Consider the following 18,108-nt stretch of genomic DNA (forward strand, 5'->3'; position numbering starts at 1 on the left):
CCGCAAATATCACTGATGTGCGTATTGCAGCACATATTGTTATTGTTTGCAATAACTGAATAATTGTAATACTTTATAAATTTATGTATAGTCTTAAGTTTTCAATGCAGAGTGATAGAGAGAGTGAAAAAATTTTTCCCCGAAAGAATAAGAAACATGTTTGTTGTTATCTAATTTATATATATAGGGTTGGGCAAATATACATCAAAAGGAATTTTAAAATAAAATACCAAATACCTTAGTTTTAAGTGTATCATAATAAATTACAAAATACAGCAGCCACAACATAATTTAATAAACTACTGTATTTTGAAAATCCAAAAAATGCTTTTACAAGAAAGCATTCAAATTCATGTTGTTGTAAAAAAACTGAAACACCTCTTTTTTGGTGCAAAACCAACATAGCCTGAAAGTAGCAAGCTACAATATTAAGCCTAGGCTACTAAAACAAACATCAAAACTTAACATTAGGGGTGCTCCGATAAATCGTCCGATGATGCTTGCTATGCTTTTCAATGAATTACGGTGAAGATTCTGTCATTTCTTAACCCTTTATTTTATTTGATCGTAGTTCATCTATAAATACTGTGAAGAAGTCAAACAAGTAGCTGCTATCTGAACACATTCAACTATTCTACTATTCTGATCCACTGTTGTAATGATGGAGTGTGTTAAAGAGGAGACTGATCCTGAATCATTCACAATAACACCTCAACATACTCAACAACAAAGAGGTTTGTGTCTAATCTTCATTTATCATTAATAACTAAGTTTGTAAAGTGTCAGGCCTCGTTATAAAATCATTAGAGCTGTATAATAATATAGTGAGATTTGACTTAAAGGCGGGGTGCGTGATCTCTGAAAGTCAATGTTGTCATTTATCATTAATCACTGATAAATTTTATAAAGTGTCAAGCTGTGGTTATAAAATCATTAGAGCTGTGTAATATTATAGTGAGATTTGACTTTACACTTTCAGCCCCAGTCTACCTCAGTATTGTTTTAAAGAATGCAATTTAAATGGGTGTGGATACTGTGATAAGGGCATTACATTTCAAAAAAACAGCAGCGAGGCTGAAGTCATAAACACCTCTCTCAACTGCAGCAGGGCGCACACTTTATGGTTCTTTGTATCGATTATAAATGTAATTAAATGTGATTTGATCATGCCCAGTCCAGTGCTCATAAATAACTTTTTAGTTCGTAGCACTGGTGCTCCCAAACAGGCCTGGTGCCAGGATGGCATAATAGGGGGCATTTAATTCCTTGGAGGTCCACACTATACCTTATTGTGACTGATTTCCTGCGTCTTTTCATTTATTTATTTCTATATTATTGTATGTATTATGCCTATAAACCAGGAGTGGGGAACCCTGGGTCCTGGAGGGCCACTGTCCTGCAGAGTTTAGTTCCAACCCTCATCAAACACACCTGAATTTAATTTCCAAGTAATCCTGAAGACTTGAATTAGATTTTCAGGTGTGTTTGATTAGGGTTGGAACTAAACTCTGCAGGACAGTGGCCCTCCAGGACCCAGGGTTCCCCACCCCTGCTATAAACATTCGACTTTCACAACTAAATCACCTAACAATCTTAATAAGCCTGATAATCATAAATTAACTTTCTCAACTCTTGCAATTAAAAAAAAAAACAAAAAAAAAAAACTTTCTCATCTCTTACCTAATCATAAGCGAATTATTTCTGTGCCAAATGAAAAATTTTAATTCAGCGACATAGGTGGTGTTTCCTTGATGTTTCAGCCTGGAAGGTTTTACACATTTGTTCCTTAAATGCACATTACACTAGATAGTAATGTTGTTAGTATTTACAGGGCTCATCATAAGCCGGTGGCCTGGGGCCAGTGTGAAAAACTGTCCAGTGCTTTGCCTTTAGTGACTAAAATATATTTTCTGCCTGTGGTCGTTTGTCCAGATGTAATCTTATGCAATGTTACAATCGAGATGCATTTTAAGCGTCGCAAACGTTACCTTCTACGCAATGTCAAGAAATTTCTCCTACCTCATTTGTTCCCTTTCTTTTGGAATATTTGCTTTTTCATTTGACTTTTTTAAAATGTTACTATGTTTATTTTAGACTTGGTGGAAGTGAAAGAGGAAGGTCAAGAACACAATGAAATAAAGGACGAAGATCAAGACCACAATGTTATGACTGACAGCTGCTCAGAAACTGATGAGAATTCCTCTCAAGAAGAAGTTGAAGACAACAATCTTTTTGCATGCCATCTTTGTGCTAAGACTTACTCAAAAAAAGGGCAACTGACCCGTCACCTAAGGATTCACACCGAGGTGCCTCACCCATGCTCCCAGTGTGAGAAGACTTTCATCCATAAATGTCAACTTAAGTATCACATGATGATTCACACAGATGAGAGGCCTTTTTCCTGCCCTCAGTGTGATAAACGTTTCATTAGTAAAGGAAGACTTACTACTCACATGAAGACGCACAGTACTGAAAGTCCGTACATTTGCCCTCAATGTGGAAAGAGTTACACATGTAAAGCACATCTTCATAATCATATAATAACTCACATTCAGACAAAACCTTTCTCATGCCATCATTGTGGAAAGAGTTTTTCGTATAAGAGAAACTTAAATGCTCATGTGAGACGGCACATTAGTGACGGGCCGTACACCTGCTCTTACTGTGAAAAGAGTTTCTTAGGTAAAGCACATTTAGAGAATCACATACGAATTCACACTGGAGAGAAACCTTTTAAGTGCCCTCAGTGTGATAAGAGCTTTAAACAACAAGGAGCTCTTAGATATCACATACGAGTTCATACAGGTGAGAGACCTTATTCATGTCAACAGTGTGATAAGAGCTTTAAACAACAAGGAGCTCTTGGGTATCACATGCGAATTCATACAGGTGAGAAGCCTTTCTCGTGCCATCTGTGTAATAAGAGTTTTAAAAAACAAGCATCTCTTCGGTATCACATGCAAATTCATACAGGTGAGAGGTTTTTATCATGCCATCTGTGTGATAAGAGGTACATAAATGCAAACAGTCTCAAACTTCATCTGCTGATTCACTCAAATAAAAAAAGACCTTTTAGTTGCGATCAGTGCGATAAGAAGTTTGTTTTGGTATCTCTGTTTAAAGAGCACCTAAAGACTCATTCAGATGAGAGGCCGTATTCGTGTTCTGTTTGTGGAAAGAGTTTTCTATCACAAAAAAAAGTTAAAGAGCACCAGAAAATACATACAGGTGTAAAAAATCATGTGTGCTCTGTGTGTGAAAAAGCCTTTCTGAGAGCCTCAGACCTAAAGCGGCACCAAAAGATCCATGAAGAAAAATCCTAGATGTGCTCACATTGTTGAAAGAGTTTTATTGAGTTAAGAAAGCTGATAAAAGACAAGTTACTATATATCTCAGAGAAAAGCTCTGTCCACAAAGAGTGAGAAAAAAAATCAGCTTTCAAGTCTTTAGGTCCGTGCAGATGGTTACCCCTCTGAATTCACAACGTCACCAGTGACCAGATTCGCGCAGGGTAATTTTATTAAACTGGTGCATGTTATGCTGTATTATACCACGGGCCTGTTGAATTCTTTATTCTGATTGGTTAAGAAATGTTTCATGGGTGTTTATGTTTTTTTTCCTGTAAAACGCACACAGAACCGGTCAGATGTCTCAAAATAACCACCAAAGCAATGTTTGTGATAACTGGTATAAGCGGAATAGTTGACTCCCATTACTTTGAATTATTTGAACTCTGCTTCGCATTGTGCTGCATTACCACCTTGGGTGTGTATTATTTTTGAAAAATGGCCCTTTGTTAATTATTCCTTAGTAACGTTATGTTATGATAATATTGCACACTGGAGGTGTTAATGCAGACACGATGCGAAGCGGAGTTACGGCCCTTACTGTGCTTGGGCAAGTTGGAAAAAAGACCTAAAGACCTATATCGAGAAAAAGAGCTAAAAAAATCACTTTGGACGCACACACCCAGCCAACACTTTCTTTGAACTTTGCCCTCTGGCCGGCACTACAGAGCACTAAACACTAGAACTGCCAGACACTAAACATTTTTTTCCTCAGGCTATATTAAGCCTGAACACTTAAAGCACCCATAACTTCCACATCTGTTATAACTGTATATTGTTTATAATCACCACAAATTATACATCTTTAAAAAACATCCTATGCAACTGAAAATATCACCTGTAAATAATTTATCTATCTGTACAATAACAACATCTGAACATCCATACATGCATCACTACACACAATTGTAAAAAAGGAAGAAATATATTTATATGTGTATATATGTATGTATGTGTATATATATATATAGAATTACTGTACCACCCTGCTTATTTAAATTTTGTTTTTATATTACTGCTATAATATAATCTTTTTTTATTTTACTTTGTAATTCAATGTTCAATGTATGTCTGGATTCTCTGGAACATATCTGCACTGTTTTCTTGCACTGGAAGCTCCTGTCACCAAGACAAATTCCTTGTATGTGTCAATAAAAATTATTCTGATTCTAAACTTCCTCAGGTTGGCTCTATTCTGGTTTATTGAGCATAATAATGACTTTATAGATACAGTGGTGGCCATCATAAGGACATTTAGGTCATTTCTTTACTAGCTCCCTCAAAGTCTAAACCTCAACTCAATCAAATTTATTACAGCGTTTTTTATTACATTTAATTCATGGCAGATTTAAAGTGCATGAATACTGCAGTAATTACAATTAATCATAATTTTGAGGTTACTTTAATGTGACTTAAAGCATTTTCACTCAACATATTTGACATTAAATAGCAGAGAATAGCAAGGAATTGACCTTCCCTGTATGTTACTTAAAAATACATATACACTTACAAACAAATTCACTTTTGTGTTTTTAAATGATAGTTCATTATTCGCCTCTCACAATCTTTGACATTAAAAAGGGACTTTTATTTTGCTTCTCGGAGCCCTTCGCGTGGTGACGTCACAAGTAGCGCGCTGCCGCTCGTCTGTCGGCTGAGGAGAGATTGAAGTGTCTCTGTGAGGTAAATACAACTACAAAATATGATTTAATTTTTAAAAAATGTACTCCCAAAACTTCAATGTTACTGAAGCAACTTTAGATAATATTAGAATATTGTAATATTTAATTGTTTAGTACTGAGAATCGATCTTTTGTACAACGGCAAACATTATCAGTTATGCCTGGTCTCTATAAATCTACTACATCCATACATTTTATAGTGATTTGAAGATCAAAATTTAAATCTTAATTCCTTGAAAATGTTACCATTTACTGCAGCTGTATGTGAATTTTACATCTTATTTAACATTAAATCAAGTTTACGAGTTCTTGGGCTGCTAGGTATATCGACATTTCCACAAATATCACTGACAATGGTTTGCAATCACTGAATAATTGTAGTACTTTATAAAGTAATGTAGTCTTAAGTTTTCAATGCACAGAGAGCAATGCTGTCTTTCTAAAAAATTATGTGAAAACATGTTTGTTGCTCTATAGTTTACAGTTTATATATATATATATATATATATATATATATATATATATATATATATATATATATATATATATATATATATATATATATGTATACACACATACATATATGATTGCTATTCAAATTGATTTTATAAAATGTAAGCATTATTGTATTGCATACTGTATCATTGAGCAAATTACAAAATATCGCACTTCCCCTTCAATATCATGCAGCCCTAACCTGAACTCAGAGCAACTCCAAAAATGAAAAGTGTTTAAAATCCATAATGAACAACACAAGTGCTGAGAGTTTGTGTTGTAGACCACAGAGTAAACAGTATCATGTTATTACATTGAAGATTCTGTCATTGTTTATCTTTTATGTTTATTTGATCATAGTTCATCTATAAATACTGTGAAGAAGTCAAACAAGCAGCTGCTGTCACAACACATTCAACTACTCTACTATTCTGATCCACTGTTGTAATGATGGAGTGTGTTAAAGAGGAGACTGATCCTGAATCATTCACAATAACACCTCAACATACTCAACAACAAAGAGGTTTGTGTCTAATCTTCATTTATCTTTAAAACTGCTAAAGTTTATAAAAGTGTCAGGCTTTGGTTATAAAATCATTAGAGCTGCATAATATTATAGTGAGATTTGACAAAACATTACCTTATTACACTGTGCGACATGGAGCGTTTACATTTGGGTACGACTGTACGATGATGACACCTACTGAATTGTGACTATGACCACTACGACACACGTAAGCCCAAACTTAATCAGCATGCGCTACTGGTAAACAAATGCTGGTACGCGTGTCGTAGAAGCAAACACACTGTGCGTTGATCATGCTTAATTTCTAACACTTTCAGAAAACTATCATAGGCTATCTTTGGTTGCAACACCAGGAAAACAGCCATCTTTAAACCTCTCTCACTGGACGACATATGTCCACCAACGAGGAGCCACAATCACAGAAATCGCAACGATTGTTTTTTCGATGGCATTCTTTAATCTGGGACAGCCAAAAATTTTGTGCAGTGTATCTCGGGCTTAACAGAAGATTTAAAGCTTGTAAACAACCTGTCATTTAAGAGAGATGTAGTGGAAACACACCATCTGCAAAAATCTATTCGTAGCGATTCATTTTGATTTTGTTGCAGAACAACACAAATAAATGAATGCATGAGAAACACTGCATTCAATTGAAATGCTTTGTTGTTGTGTGTTTGTTTGTTTCACGTTTACGATGAAGTCACGGCAGAGGTGGCGTTACTGTAACGATATTTCTATAATCCCACCCACGCTGAAGCGATACTAACGTGTAGTGGAAAAGCAAACAAAAGCGAGGCGAGCCAAGGCAGATCTTTTCGGAGTTTTGTATTGACTCTAGTAGACTAGATTATGGTTTGGATCACAAATCCCCGTTCATGTTAGTAACAAAATAAGATCCTGTCTAGGTGGAGCATAGGTGGTTCTCTTACAATAGCAGAATTTGATTTTCCTTTGGAATATTAAATTGGAATTAGTTTTTTCATTTGACCTATTCTTATGTTACTATGTTTATTTCAGACTCTGTGGAAGTGAAAGAGGAAGATCAAGAACACAATGAAATAAAGGATGAAGATCAGAACCACAATTTTATCACAGACAGCTGCTCAGAAACTGATGAGAATTCCCATCAAGAAAGAGTTGAAGCCAAAAATGTGTTTGCATGCCATCTTTGTGGTAAGACTTATTCAAAAAAAGCTCAACTAACGCGTCACCTAAGGATTCACACTGAGACGCCTCACCCATGCTCCCACTGTGAGAAGACTTTCATCAATAAAAGTAAACTTGTGGATCACATGATGATTCACACAGGTGAGAGGCCTTTTGCCTGCCCTCACTGTGATAAACGTTTCATTAATAAAACAAGACTTAATGCTCACATGAAGGCTCACAGTACTGAAACTCCGTACATCTGCCCTCAATGTGGAAAGACTTACACGTGTAAAGAATATCTTCATAATCATATAATAACTCACATTCAGAAAAAGCCTTTTTCTTGCCCTCAGTGTGGAAAGAGTTTTTCATATAAGAGTAACTTAAAAACTCATTTGAGAAAGCACACTAGGGATGGCTTGTTAACCTGCTCTCATTGTGAAAAGAGTTTTTTAAGTAAAGCAAATCTAGAGAATCACATACGAGTTCACACTGGAGAGAAACCTTACACATGCCCTCAGTGTGATAAGAGTTTTAAAAAAAAGGTAGCTCTTAGGGATCACATACGAGTTCATACAGATGAGAGACCTTACTCATGTCAACAGTGTAATAAGAGTTTTAAACAAAAGGTAGCTCTTGAGTATCACATGGAAATTCATAAGGGTGAAAGGACTTTATCATGCCATCTGTGTGATAAGAGGTACATACATGCATATAGTCTCAAACTTCATTTGCTGATTCACTCAAATGAAAGACCTTTTAGCTGCGATCAGTGCGATAAGAAGTTTTTTTTGGCATCTGTGCTTAAGGAGCACCTAAAGACTCATTCAGATGAGAGGCCGTATTCGTGTTCTGTTTGTGGGAAGGGTTTTCAATCACACAGAAAAGTTAAAGTGCACCAGAAAATACATACAGGTGTGAAAAAACATGTGTGCTCTGTGTGTGATAAAGCCTTTCTGAGAGTCGCAGACTTAAAGCGGCACCAAAAGATCCATAAAGAAAAATCCTGAAAGTGCTCAGATTGTGGGAAGAGTTTTATTGAGTTCGGGAAGCTGACAAAACACACGTGACTGTATATCTCACATCACAGTCAACCCCATCAATCAAAGTTTGGGCCAGTTGATAAAGTAAACTGCTTTTGTACATTCAAAGGAAAGCCTTTGGCTTGAGTTGCAGACTGCATGGGTTAACATTACTGAGGAAATGAACCGATTTTTTGCCTCACTGCTGCTTTTTGCCATTTTTTTCTGACATTCAAACCACAGAGAAGAGATAAACTGACTATAAGCCAAGGTTGTGTCTCAATCAGAACCCTTGTTCAGTAGTCAGGGCAAGTTTAGCACAGGAGCTAGTCCCGGTGAAAAAGGGGTGCTGATAAACCAACTGAATTATTACCAACAAATTTATTTATGTGCATTCTAGAGCATGTTATTATAATTGAGGGAATCTTTTGTATTGGTTTTTAACTTTACTTTTAAATAAATCATGCAACATGTATAAGCTTGTTGTGTTTCTTTCCTTTTGAATTGATACCTAATTATTAGTAAACTTCATGAATGGTGTTTTCATGTTGAGAAGAGAAGGGCTTGTGTCTGTCATTATGTCTGTCATAATAAATATTAGAAACAGAGAGCTAATAAGGCTGTATTAAAAATAATAATCTAACCTTTCATTCAAGTAACACAATTGAAAATTGTGAAAAATCTTATGAGAGAATTGTTTTTGGTGCACATTAGCTACAAGTATTGGCCCTCTTTTATTTAATAGTTTTTGTTACCTACAAATCAAATTAGATCAGAGACCAAACAGATCTTCTCAGATTTCTAACAGAGAAAGTCAGATTTTTATTATTTTTGTCCAGTTTGTATTTGATTGAATGCATGATACCCAGTATTGTAATAAGATGTCCAGGAGCTTTGGTAGAAAAACAGACCCACAACATTAAAGATCCAGCAGTATATTTTTCCATGGACATTGGTTCTTCTTAATCACAGTGTGGACCAAGCTCATCTTGTTTGTTTGTTGTGTAAAAGCTTTTATTTTGGGTACAAAGTACTGTAATGTGACTTAAACAATTTTCACTCAAAATATTTGACATTAAATAGCAGAGAATAGAAAGGAATTGAAAGGAATTATACTCGTGTAAGTATTTAAAATACTTAAAAATACATATACATTACATACATTACATACATTACATTACATTTACAAACGAATTCACTTTTGTGCTTGTAAATGATAGTTCATTATTTGTCTTGATTTTCACAATCTTGGACATTAAAAGGGACTTTTATTTTGCTTCTCGGAGCCTGTCGTGTGGTGACGTCACAGGTAGCGCGCTGCCGCTTTCGGCTGAGGGAAGATTGCGGTGTTGTGTGAAGTAAATAAAGCGGTACAAAATGGATAAATAAATATACTGCCACAACTTAAATCTGAAGCAGCTTTATATAATATTGTAATATTTTGTGAAGTACTGAAAGTCTCTTTTACAACGGCAAACATTTATCAGCTTGGTCTCTGAAACAGTAAGTTACATTCTTATAAATCCACTAACGTTACATCCATTAATTTTATAGTGAGTTGCAGATCAAAATTTTAATCTTAATTCCTTGAACATTTTACTATTAACTTGAATCAAGTTTTTTTGTGTTCTTGGTATATCGAAATCACCGCAAATATTACTTACGTGCGTATCGCAGCACATATTGCAATGGTTCGCAATAACTGAATAATTGTAATACTTTATAAAGTTATGTATAGCCGATACATATAACAGAGAAAGACATTTTTCTTCGATATCGTGCAGCTCTAACCTGTTTTCAGAGAAACTCGTAAAATGAAACGTGTTTATACAACCGCCACAAGACCTTTGAAATGAAAGTGTTTAAAAACCATAATGTGCTGAGAGTTTGTGTTGTAGACCACAGAGTAACCAGTGTCATGTTATTACATTGAAGATTCTGTCATTGTTAACCCTTTATGTTTATTTGATCATAGTTCATCTATAAATACTGTGAAGAAGTCAAACAAGCAGCTGCTGTCACAACACATTCAACTACTCTACTATTCTGATCCACTGTTGTAATGATGGAGTGTGTTAAAGAGGAGACTGATCCTGAATCATTCACAATAACACCTCAACATACTCAACAACAAAGAGGTTTGTGTCTAATCTTGATTCATCATTGATAACTGCTAAAGATTTCAAAGCGTCAGGATTTGGTTATAAAATCATTATACAGGGAACTTGCGCTACCAACTTTTTCAGTTACTGGCGCAAAATATGATTTGGTCGCACATATTTTTTTCAAGTTATATTAAAGCGCTCTGGATAATTATGAACAATAATGAAACTGTATTGCATACAGATATGCTTTTTATTTTACTTGCCATCTTTTAAACCACATGCCTTCTTGTTTTCTTAAAGGGACACTTCACCCATTTGCATTAAGCTTTGTATAGTTAGAACCCCAGTCATGTTTTTGAATGGTCGTGCATGATTTCCTCAGTTGCCGCCGAGACAGGAGAAATACAGATTTCAGTGTTGCACTTCCTTCTTTCAATGATGTAAAATCATCATTTTGCATCATTGAAAGAAGGAGTCCCCAACATCCCCTCCTTGACCCGACTACAACCAACCTGCAGCTAACCAGAGGATATGTCGAAATAACTCTCAAACATAACAAATGCAAAATCATCAATCACTGGGGAAAACTTTAACTGAACAGGCCAGAAAATAAACAGTGTGTTATACAATGGTAAAACCAGACATATAGTATTTTACGATATGCATTGTATATATTTGAAACCTTAAAGACAGGATGAGCCTGTCATGAGAACTATATCATTAGAGAGGATGCCACCCTAAAAGGATTATCATAGGCATACAAACATAAATGTAAAGCTAAACAGGATATGCATGAATATACTGGGTTTGACTATAGGTTAACCAGTGGGGGTTATAATGGTTATAATTTATATTAAATAGGCACTTTTACTGCTTCTGCTCTATCTTTCTATTTCTCTCTTGCCGATTAAAAAAGCTTAATACACTCATTATTTCAGATTTAAAAGTCTACTTGCTGTCCCGGTGACAGACTTTACATTGCTTTGCAAACCGGAGGCACGATGAAACTGTACTCGAGCTTTAGCGCGGTAGCGTTCATGGCCGTTTTCCGATCGACTCGGGTTATACACAGGGGCGTTGCACAATATCTTGGGCCCTATGCATAGGCAGTCCTGATGGGCCCCCATGCCCCACCCCCATAATATATTCTAGACTTTTCAGGGGCCCTCTCTTCCTTTGGGGCCCTGGTAATTAGGACTGGTTTTCCCCCCAGTCCGACACCCCTGGTTATACACACAATATTAATCAGACTTGGGACCCAATGTAATTAAACCAGGACCAAACCGGACCCGACTGACCATTTAAAATATAAACCCGGAACGATACGGGTCCCGCGTCCTCAGTGAAGAAAGACCTCTGGTCAAGTTCAGAAACATGGAAGACATTGCGCTTGCTTCGCGTCGCACCCAATTAATTGAGAAACAAAGAGTACGCGAACGCACACTCATAGGGAGAGACACGACGTGCTTTCACGCAAAATGAAGCCAGCGTGTTGAAGGCTTAGTGCACGTTATAAAACGTATTCTTAAAATACACATTTCTGTTTAAAGATGCAATTTGTATTTATGTGCCACTAGATGGCACCAGATCAAATCAATAACAATGGCGTTGTTTAATGACGCTCTGAAGCAGCGTGGATTTATGGGATTTGTAGTCTTTATCTCAACCGCTGATGGCCATCAATCAGACGCGAACGAGAAATCACGTTGATGGATAAGGTAATCAAGTCTTATAAATGTTGCGTTTGATGACATCGTTTATTTCATTATGTAAGTTTATATGTGATGTTCAAAACGAAATTTTTAGTCATAGATGTTACACTATTAGTCCAAATTCGATGGTTAACACAGCACAGAATTAAGTTTTCAACTTACAATCTACAATGATTTTTCACATAATGTATTGACAGTACAAATCTTATTTTGAAGCGTCTTAAAATGACCATTTATATTGCTGTACAATACCTTTTGATGTGCATATCGTCCGCAGGAAGACGCGCTGATTACAATCTACACACTAATGTTGTGATCAAAATAATACCATACGTTTTTTGAAGGGTTACGAATCAAAACAACTCACCCATCGCGTAAAACACAAGCAGGATCAGAATCTCGGTCTAGTTAAATGTTGTCGTGAAGCTCTCTCCATCCAGATAATGCAACAACAAATTGATTCTCTCTCGTTTTGTTCCAAACTCTTATTGGGTCGTTTGGTTGGCCTGTAAGCTTACGGGAGCTGACACAACCAGCGGCAGATGGTAAAAAGTAATCCATAAGTCCATAAGCAAGCGTGTAGCCTGACAAGTGCTAACGCATAGTTCCGCATTTGTCCAGGACACTGGCTCGCTGCGTCCGAAAACTCAAGGCAGTGACTTGTTGCCTCGCTGCCTCATGAGGCCATGACTTCGGAGGCATGAATGCAGCTCAGAGAAAGGCTTCAGACGCACTTCAAAGGCAGCGTGTTTGAAATATAAACAGAGAGCCCCTTTGTGATAACTAATCACATATTTGAAAACTACTATACTAATTTCTCGCTAGAAATGCAATTAAAATGTGTAAAAAGTGAAAATATACGTTTATTTACACTAAATTTGTGCTCCAGTCACTTCCTTGGCCGCCATTTTATTTTTTCGAACTCGATCACTGTTGTCATGTCGTTTTTACGTCAGTAAAGGCGGTGACAAAGGGTCACATGGATATTAACGTCATTGACAGGAGACTACACTGCCCCGTGTCAATGTTTTGAATGGCAATTTTCTCACAATTTACAAGTAGTTGAAAACATTACAGATATTGACAGTAATCAGCTGGACAAAATATATAACACTGGCCTAATGGTTTTTGGACATTTTACTGCAAATATTTTACAAATTGCACCTTTAATAAATGCTCATAATTAATCATAGCATATGTCTAAAACATTAGGTAGCTACAAAAATAATCAGTGATACATTTGCGACCCATTAAAAATTAGGGTTGCAATGGCAGTTCAAAAAGTCGCATATGCGACCATTTTGGTCGCAGTGTAGTTCCCTGATTATAACAGTGTAGTTAGGGCTGTGCAAAAATATCAATACAGCTAACTATCGTGATAGTTAACTGTATCGATAGTGTACCGATATTTCGATCTCTGCTATCAATATTTTAACAAACATCAAATTCCTCGGTGTGCGTCAAACGACCTCCTCTGCCGCTGCTGTAGTTGTCACTGTCCAGTTGTCTGGCATATACGGCCATTCGGCCAATGTCTCAGAAGTTAGAGATAGTGAGAAAATGGCAGAACATTTAAAAACACCTGCAGCTTTCAAAGATTCCTATTAGAAACAGAAAGATTTTCTTTTTTGGACTCAGATAAAATAGACCCTTTTACACCTTACGTGATCAAATAGCCTGCACACGCATTTTGGCAACAGAAGTGGTGTTGTTCCCCAGTGGTTCTAACCATAGACTGTAAAAAAAGATGGACGACGCCTGTTCGCTCTCTTCCATTGGTGAAAAGTGAAGCCGCCAGTGTCCCGATATGGCGCTGACATCTTGGGTCTTGAGTCTGCGCAATAGCGATTTCGGGACCAGTCATGCGCAGTAGTGAGCAGGAAGGGAAGCTGCGAAGTCAAAACCCCGCCCTCACTCTCGTAGGATGCGAATATAATTGAAGTGTAATTTTTTTTTTAGTTGGTCACAAGTACCATTGAATAACATGGGCAGGCGGGGTTTATGACCTATACTGGGACCAGTCACTGGGGGGCGATCGAGACGTTTTGGCTTCACTTTTCAGGGCTTGTGCGGCACGCTTGGTTCTAACGTGTTAGCAACTCAGAAAGTTTATTAAAACGGTTTCCCAGCATCAAAATGTCTGGTTGTTGCGTTTGGTTGCACTATTATAATTAGGGCTGCATGATAAATTGCATGGGATACCACACGCATCACATCATAAGCTGGGCCATATCGCATTAATTATCACAGGTGATACGTCCGCGATAATTAATGCGAAATTGCCCCGATTGTCAGTGAACTACAGCTCTGTGTAGTAAATGCCGCTCCATCTGAAAACAGCTGATGGCGATTTACTACTAATCAAGGAACCGGCATTACTGACGAGATGTGCGTGACAATCATATGCGATTTATCGTGTATAGTAGTTTTTCTTGGGTATATTACTGATCATATACTGTATTAATATTATATTAGGCCTAAGGCCTATTGTTTCTACACAAGGCTATAAGACACCCAGTTAAACTTTTGTTTTATGAGAAAAGGTCGAATCGACCGATAAACAAGACGTCATTTTAGATTAGTTAACTTTCGTTTTCTCAGTTTCCTAATTAAAAGAGACAAGGTGCAATCCTGCGACTATGCCGCAATTGTTCTCACCACGATTATTATAAGAAACAAGGTCAAAACAACCGACAAACAAGATTACGTCATTTTGGATTAGCGAAGTCGTCTGGCTGTACTTCGCAACATTAACAAAAGTTAGTTGTGTCAGGGAAAGCTAAGGCCAATCAAAATAATAAACAGAGTATGTCATTTTAAGATTTGACGAGAACTCCAGCAAACAGTAAAAGGGTCTAATACCAAAATTACGTAACATTAATAAAAGTGATTTTAACAATTAAGGGCCGAAAAAACTGAATGCTCAAGGAACATCCATGCCGATTGGTTTCCGCCATTGGGCAAACGGGTGGTTATTAAATTGGAATTCGCTTTTTCATTTGACTTTTTTTAAATGTTACTTTGTTCATTTCAGACTTGTTGGAAGTAAAAGAGGAAGGTCAAGAACACAATGGAATGAAGGATGAGCATAAGGACCACAATTTTCTGACTGACAGCTTCTCAGAAACTGATGAAAATACCTCTCAAGAAAGAGTTGAAGCCAAAAATGTTTTTGAATGCCATCTTTGTGGTAAGACTTTCTCAAAAAAAGGGCAACTAACTTATCACCTAAGGATTCACACTAAGGCGCCCCATGTATGCTCCCACTGTGAGAAGACTTTCATCGATAAAAGTAAATTTGTGGATCACATGAGGAGTCACACAGGTGAGAGACCTTTTGCCTGCCCTCAGTGTGATAAACATTTTATTAATAAAGGAAAACTTAATTATCACATGAAGACTCACAGTACTGAAAATCCCTACATTTGCCCTCAATGTGGAAAGACTTATGCATGTAAAGAATATCTTCAGAAGCATATATTAACTCACATTCAGACAAAACCTTTCTCATGCCCTCAGTGTGGAAAGAGTTTTTCATATAAGAGTACCTTATATGCTCATGTGAGACGGCACACTAGTAACGGGCCGGACACCTGCTCTCATTGTGGAAAGAGTTTCTTCGGTAAAACAAATCTAGAAAATCACATACGAGTTCACACTGGAGAGAAACCTTACACATGCCCTCAGTGTGATAAGAGCTTTAAACAACAAGGAGCTCTTAGGTTTCACATAAGAATTCATACAGGTGAGAAACCTTTCGCGTGCCATCTGTGTGATAAGAGTTTTAAACAAAAAGGAGTTCTTGGGTATCACATGCGAATTCATACAGGTGAGAAGCCTTTTTCATGCCATCTGTGTGATAAGAGTTACATACATGCAAAAAATCTCAAACTACATTTGCAGGTTCACTCAAATGAAAGACCTTTTAGCTGCGATCAGTGCGATAAGAAGTATTTTACAGCATGTCTCCTTAAAGAGCACCTAAAGACTCATTCAGATGAGAGGCCGTATTCGTGTTCTGTTTGTGGGAAGAGTTTTCAATCACACAGAAGAGTTACAGTGCATGAGAAAATACATGCAGGTGTGAGAAACCATGTGTGCTCTGTGTGTGATAAAGCCTATCTGAGAGCCCCAGACCTAAAGCGGCACCAAAAGATCCATGAAGAAAAATCCTGAAAGTGCTCAGATTGTGGAAAGAGTTTTATTGAGTTTGGGAAGCTGATAAAACACAAGTGACTCACAGAGAAAAGTGCTGTCCACAAAGAGTGAGCAAAGATCAACTTCAGTCTTTAGGTCCATGCAGATGGTTTAACCTCTTCCACTTAGGCTGGTCTGTGTCAGCACCAAAACTAGAATGAACACTCGGCCAGTGCTCAGTATGGGCTCACGTTTCCACCAAAAAGAGAGCTGAATGCACTACTTCACCAGTGACCAGAATTGCGCAGGGTTATATTATTAAACTGCTGCGTGTTATGCTGTATTATACCATGGGGCTGTTGAATGCTTAATCTGATTGGTTGAGAAATTTTCCATGGGTGTTGATTATTTTTCTTGTAAAATGTACACCTAATCTGTCAAATGTCTTAAAATAACCAACAGAGCAATGTTTGTGATAACTGCTATAAGCGGAATAGTTGACTCCATTACTTTGAATTATTTGAAAATGATGCACACCTGCGGTGTAACACTGTTTCGCGTCGTGCTGCATTACCACCTTGGGTGTGGTTTATTTTCTAATAATTCAATGGGCCTTTGTCAATTATTCCTTAGTTATTTCATGTTATGATGTTACTGTAATAATGCACACTCAAGGTGGTAATGCAGACATGATGCAAAGTGGAGTTGAGGTCTGGACTTTGATGGACTAGTTAGGAAAAAATACCTAAATCTCCTCATGATGGCTCTATTCTGGTTTATTGAGCATAATGATGACTTTGTAGATAAAGTGGTGGCCATCATGAGGACATTTAGGTCATTTTCCTTACTGGCACCATCACAGTCTGGACCTCAACCCCATCAGTCACATTTTGGGCTCGTTGAAAATAAACTGGACCTGTAGATCCAAAGGAAAGCTTTTGGCTTGGGTTGAAGAACGCATGGGATAACATTACTGATGAAGTTCTGAGGAAATGACCAATCATAACACCAATATTTTGCGTCACTGACGCTATTTTGTCTGACGTTCAAACAACGTAATAGAGATAAACTGACTGTACACTATGGCTGTGTCTCAATCAGCACCCTTGTTCAGTAGTCAGTGCAACTTCAGCACAGGAGCCATTCCCAGTGGAAAAAGGGTGCAGATAAACTGACTGAATTACGCCCAATTAATTAATTTCTGTATGTTATCTAGAACATGTTTTTTTAATGGAGTGAAACTTTTGTATTGATTTTTAACTGTACTTTTAAATAAATCATGCAACATGTATAAGCTTGTTTTGTTTCTTTCCCTTTGAATTGAAACCTATTCATTAGTGAACTTCATGATTTATGTTTTTTTCATGTTGAGAAGATAAGGGCTTGTCTGACCATGTCTGTCGTTATATATGTCAGATACAGTCCTGGTGAGAGTTACTCACACCCCTAATAATACGAGCAAATAAGGCAGTGGAAAATGTATAAAAAAAATCATAGTCTAACCTTTCATTCAAATAACACAATTGAAAAATATGAAAATCTAATTATGAGAGAGTTGTTTTTCAGTACACATTAGTTACAATAATTGGCCCTCTTTTTAGGGGTCAAGCCCAGAATGGGCAAAGACCCCTATTGTATCTGTTAGTTTTCTTATTATTATTCTTCCCTTTTCTTTTTCTTCCAACATTGCGTCTATGGCAGCCCATAGGAGCTTACATAGGAAAGTTATGAAATTTTGCACACTGATATAGGTCAGTCCAAAAAGTTTCCACAGCAAAATTGGAGTCTCTATATCAAATCCTCTAGCGCCACCAACGGTCCAAAGTTGCACTTATGCTTTTACTTATAACTTCTGACCCGTAAGTCCTTAACACGAAATTCTTATTTGATTCCTTGGCTCAAGACGATTCGATTGGACGTCATTTTCCGTCAT

The 18,108-nt window shown here is 37.0% G+C and overlaps 2 protein-coding genes across 2 annotated transcripts in view; both read left to right on the forward strand.

Annotated features, from left to right (window-relative positions):
* Positions 1-18,108, forward strand: part of LOC135743822 (uncharacterized) — a 94,350-nt gene that overhangs the window by 55,227 nt on the left and 21,015 nt on the right. The gene's annotated exons all lie outside the window — the stretch shown is intronic.
* Positions 10,226-17,455, forward strand: LOC135743818 (uncharacterized). The gene is made up of 2 exons (XM_065261680.2): positions 10,226-10,359; positions 15,073-17,455. The coding sequence occupies exons 1-2, from the start codon at positions 10,284-10,286 to the stop codon at positions 16,212-16,214; spliced, it is 1,218 nt and encodes a 405-aa protein (XP_065117752.1). The 5' UTR covers positions 10,226-10,283; the 3' UTR covers positions 16,215-17,455.

This window comes from Paramisgurnus dabryanus, chromosome 2 (assembly GCF_030506205.2).
Source record: "Paramisgurnus dabryanus chromosome 2, PD_genome_1.1, whole genome shotgun sequence".
Lineage (NCBI taxonomy): Eukaryota > Metazoa > Chordata > Actinopteri > Cypriniformes > Cobitidae > Paramisgurnus > Paramisgurnus dabryanus.

Bases quoted from the DNA above. Each gene is read 5' to 3' on its own strand.
- LOC135743818 (XM_065261680.2), top strand. From the start codon at position 10,284: ATGATGGAGTGTGTTAAAGAGGAGACTGATCCTGAATCATTCACAATA. The intron at 10,360-15,072 runs GTTTGTGTCTAA...TGTTCATTTCAG, and splicing joins ACATACTCAACAACAAAGAG to ACTTGTTGGAAGTAAAAGAG.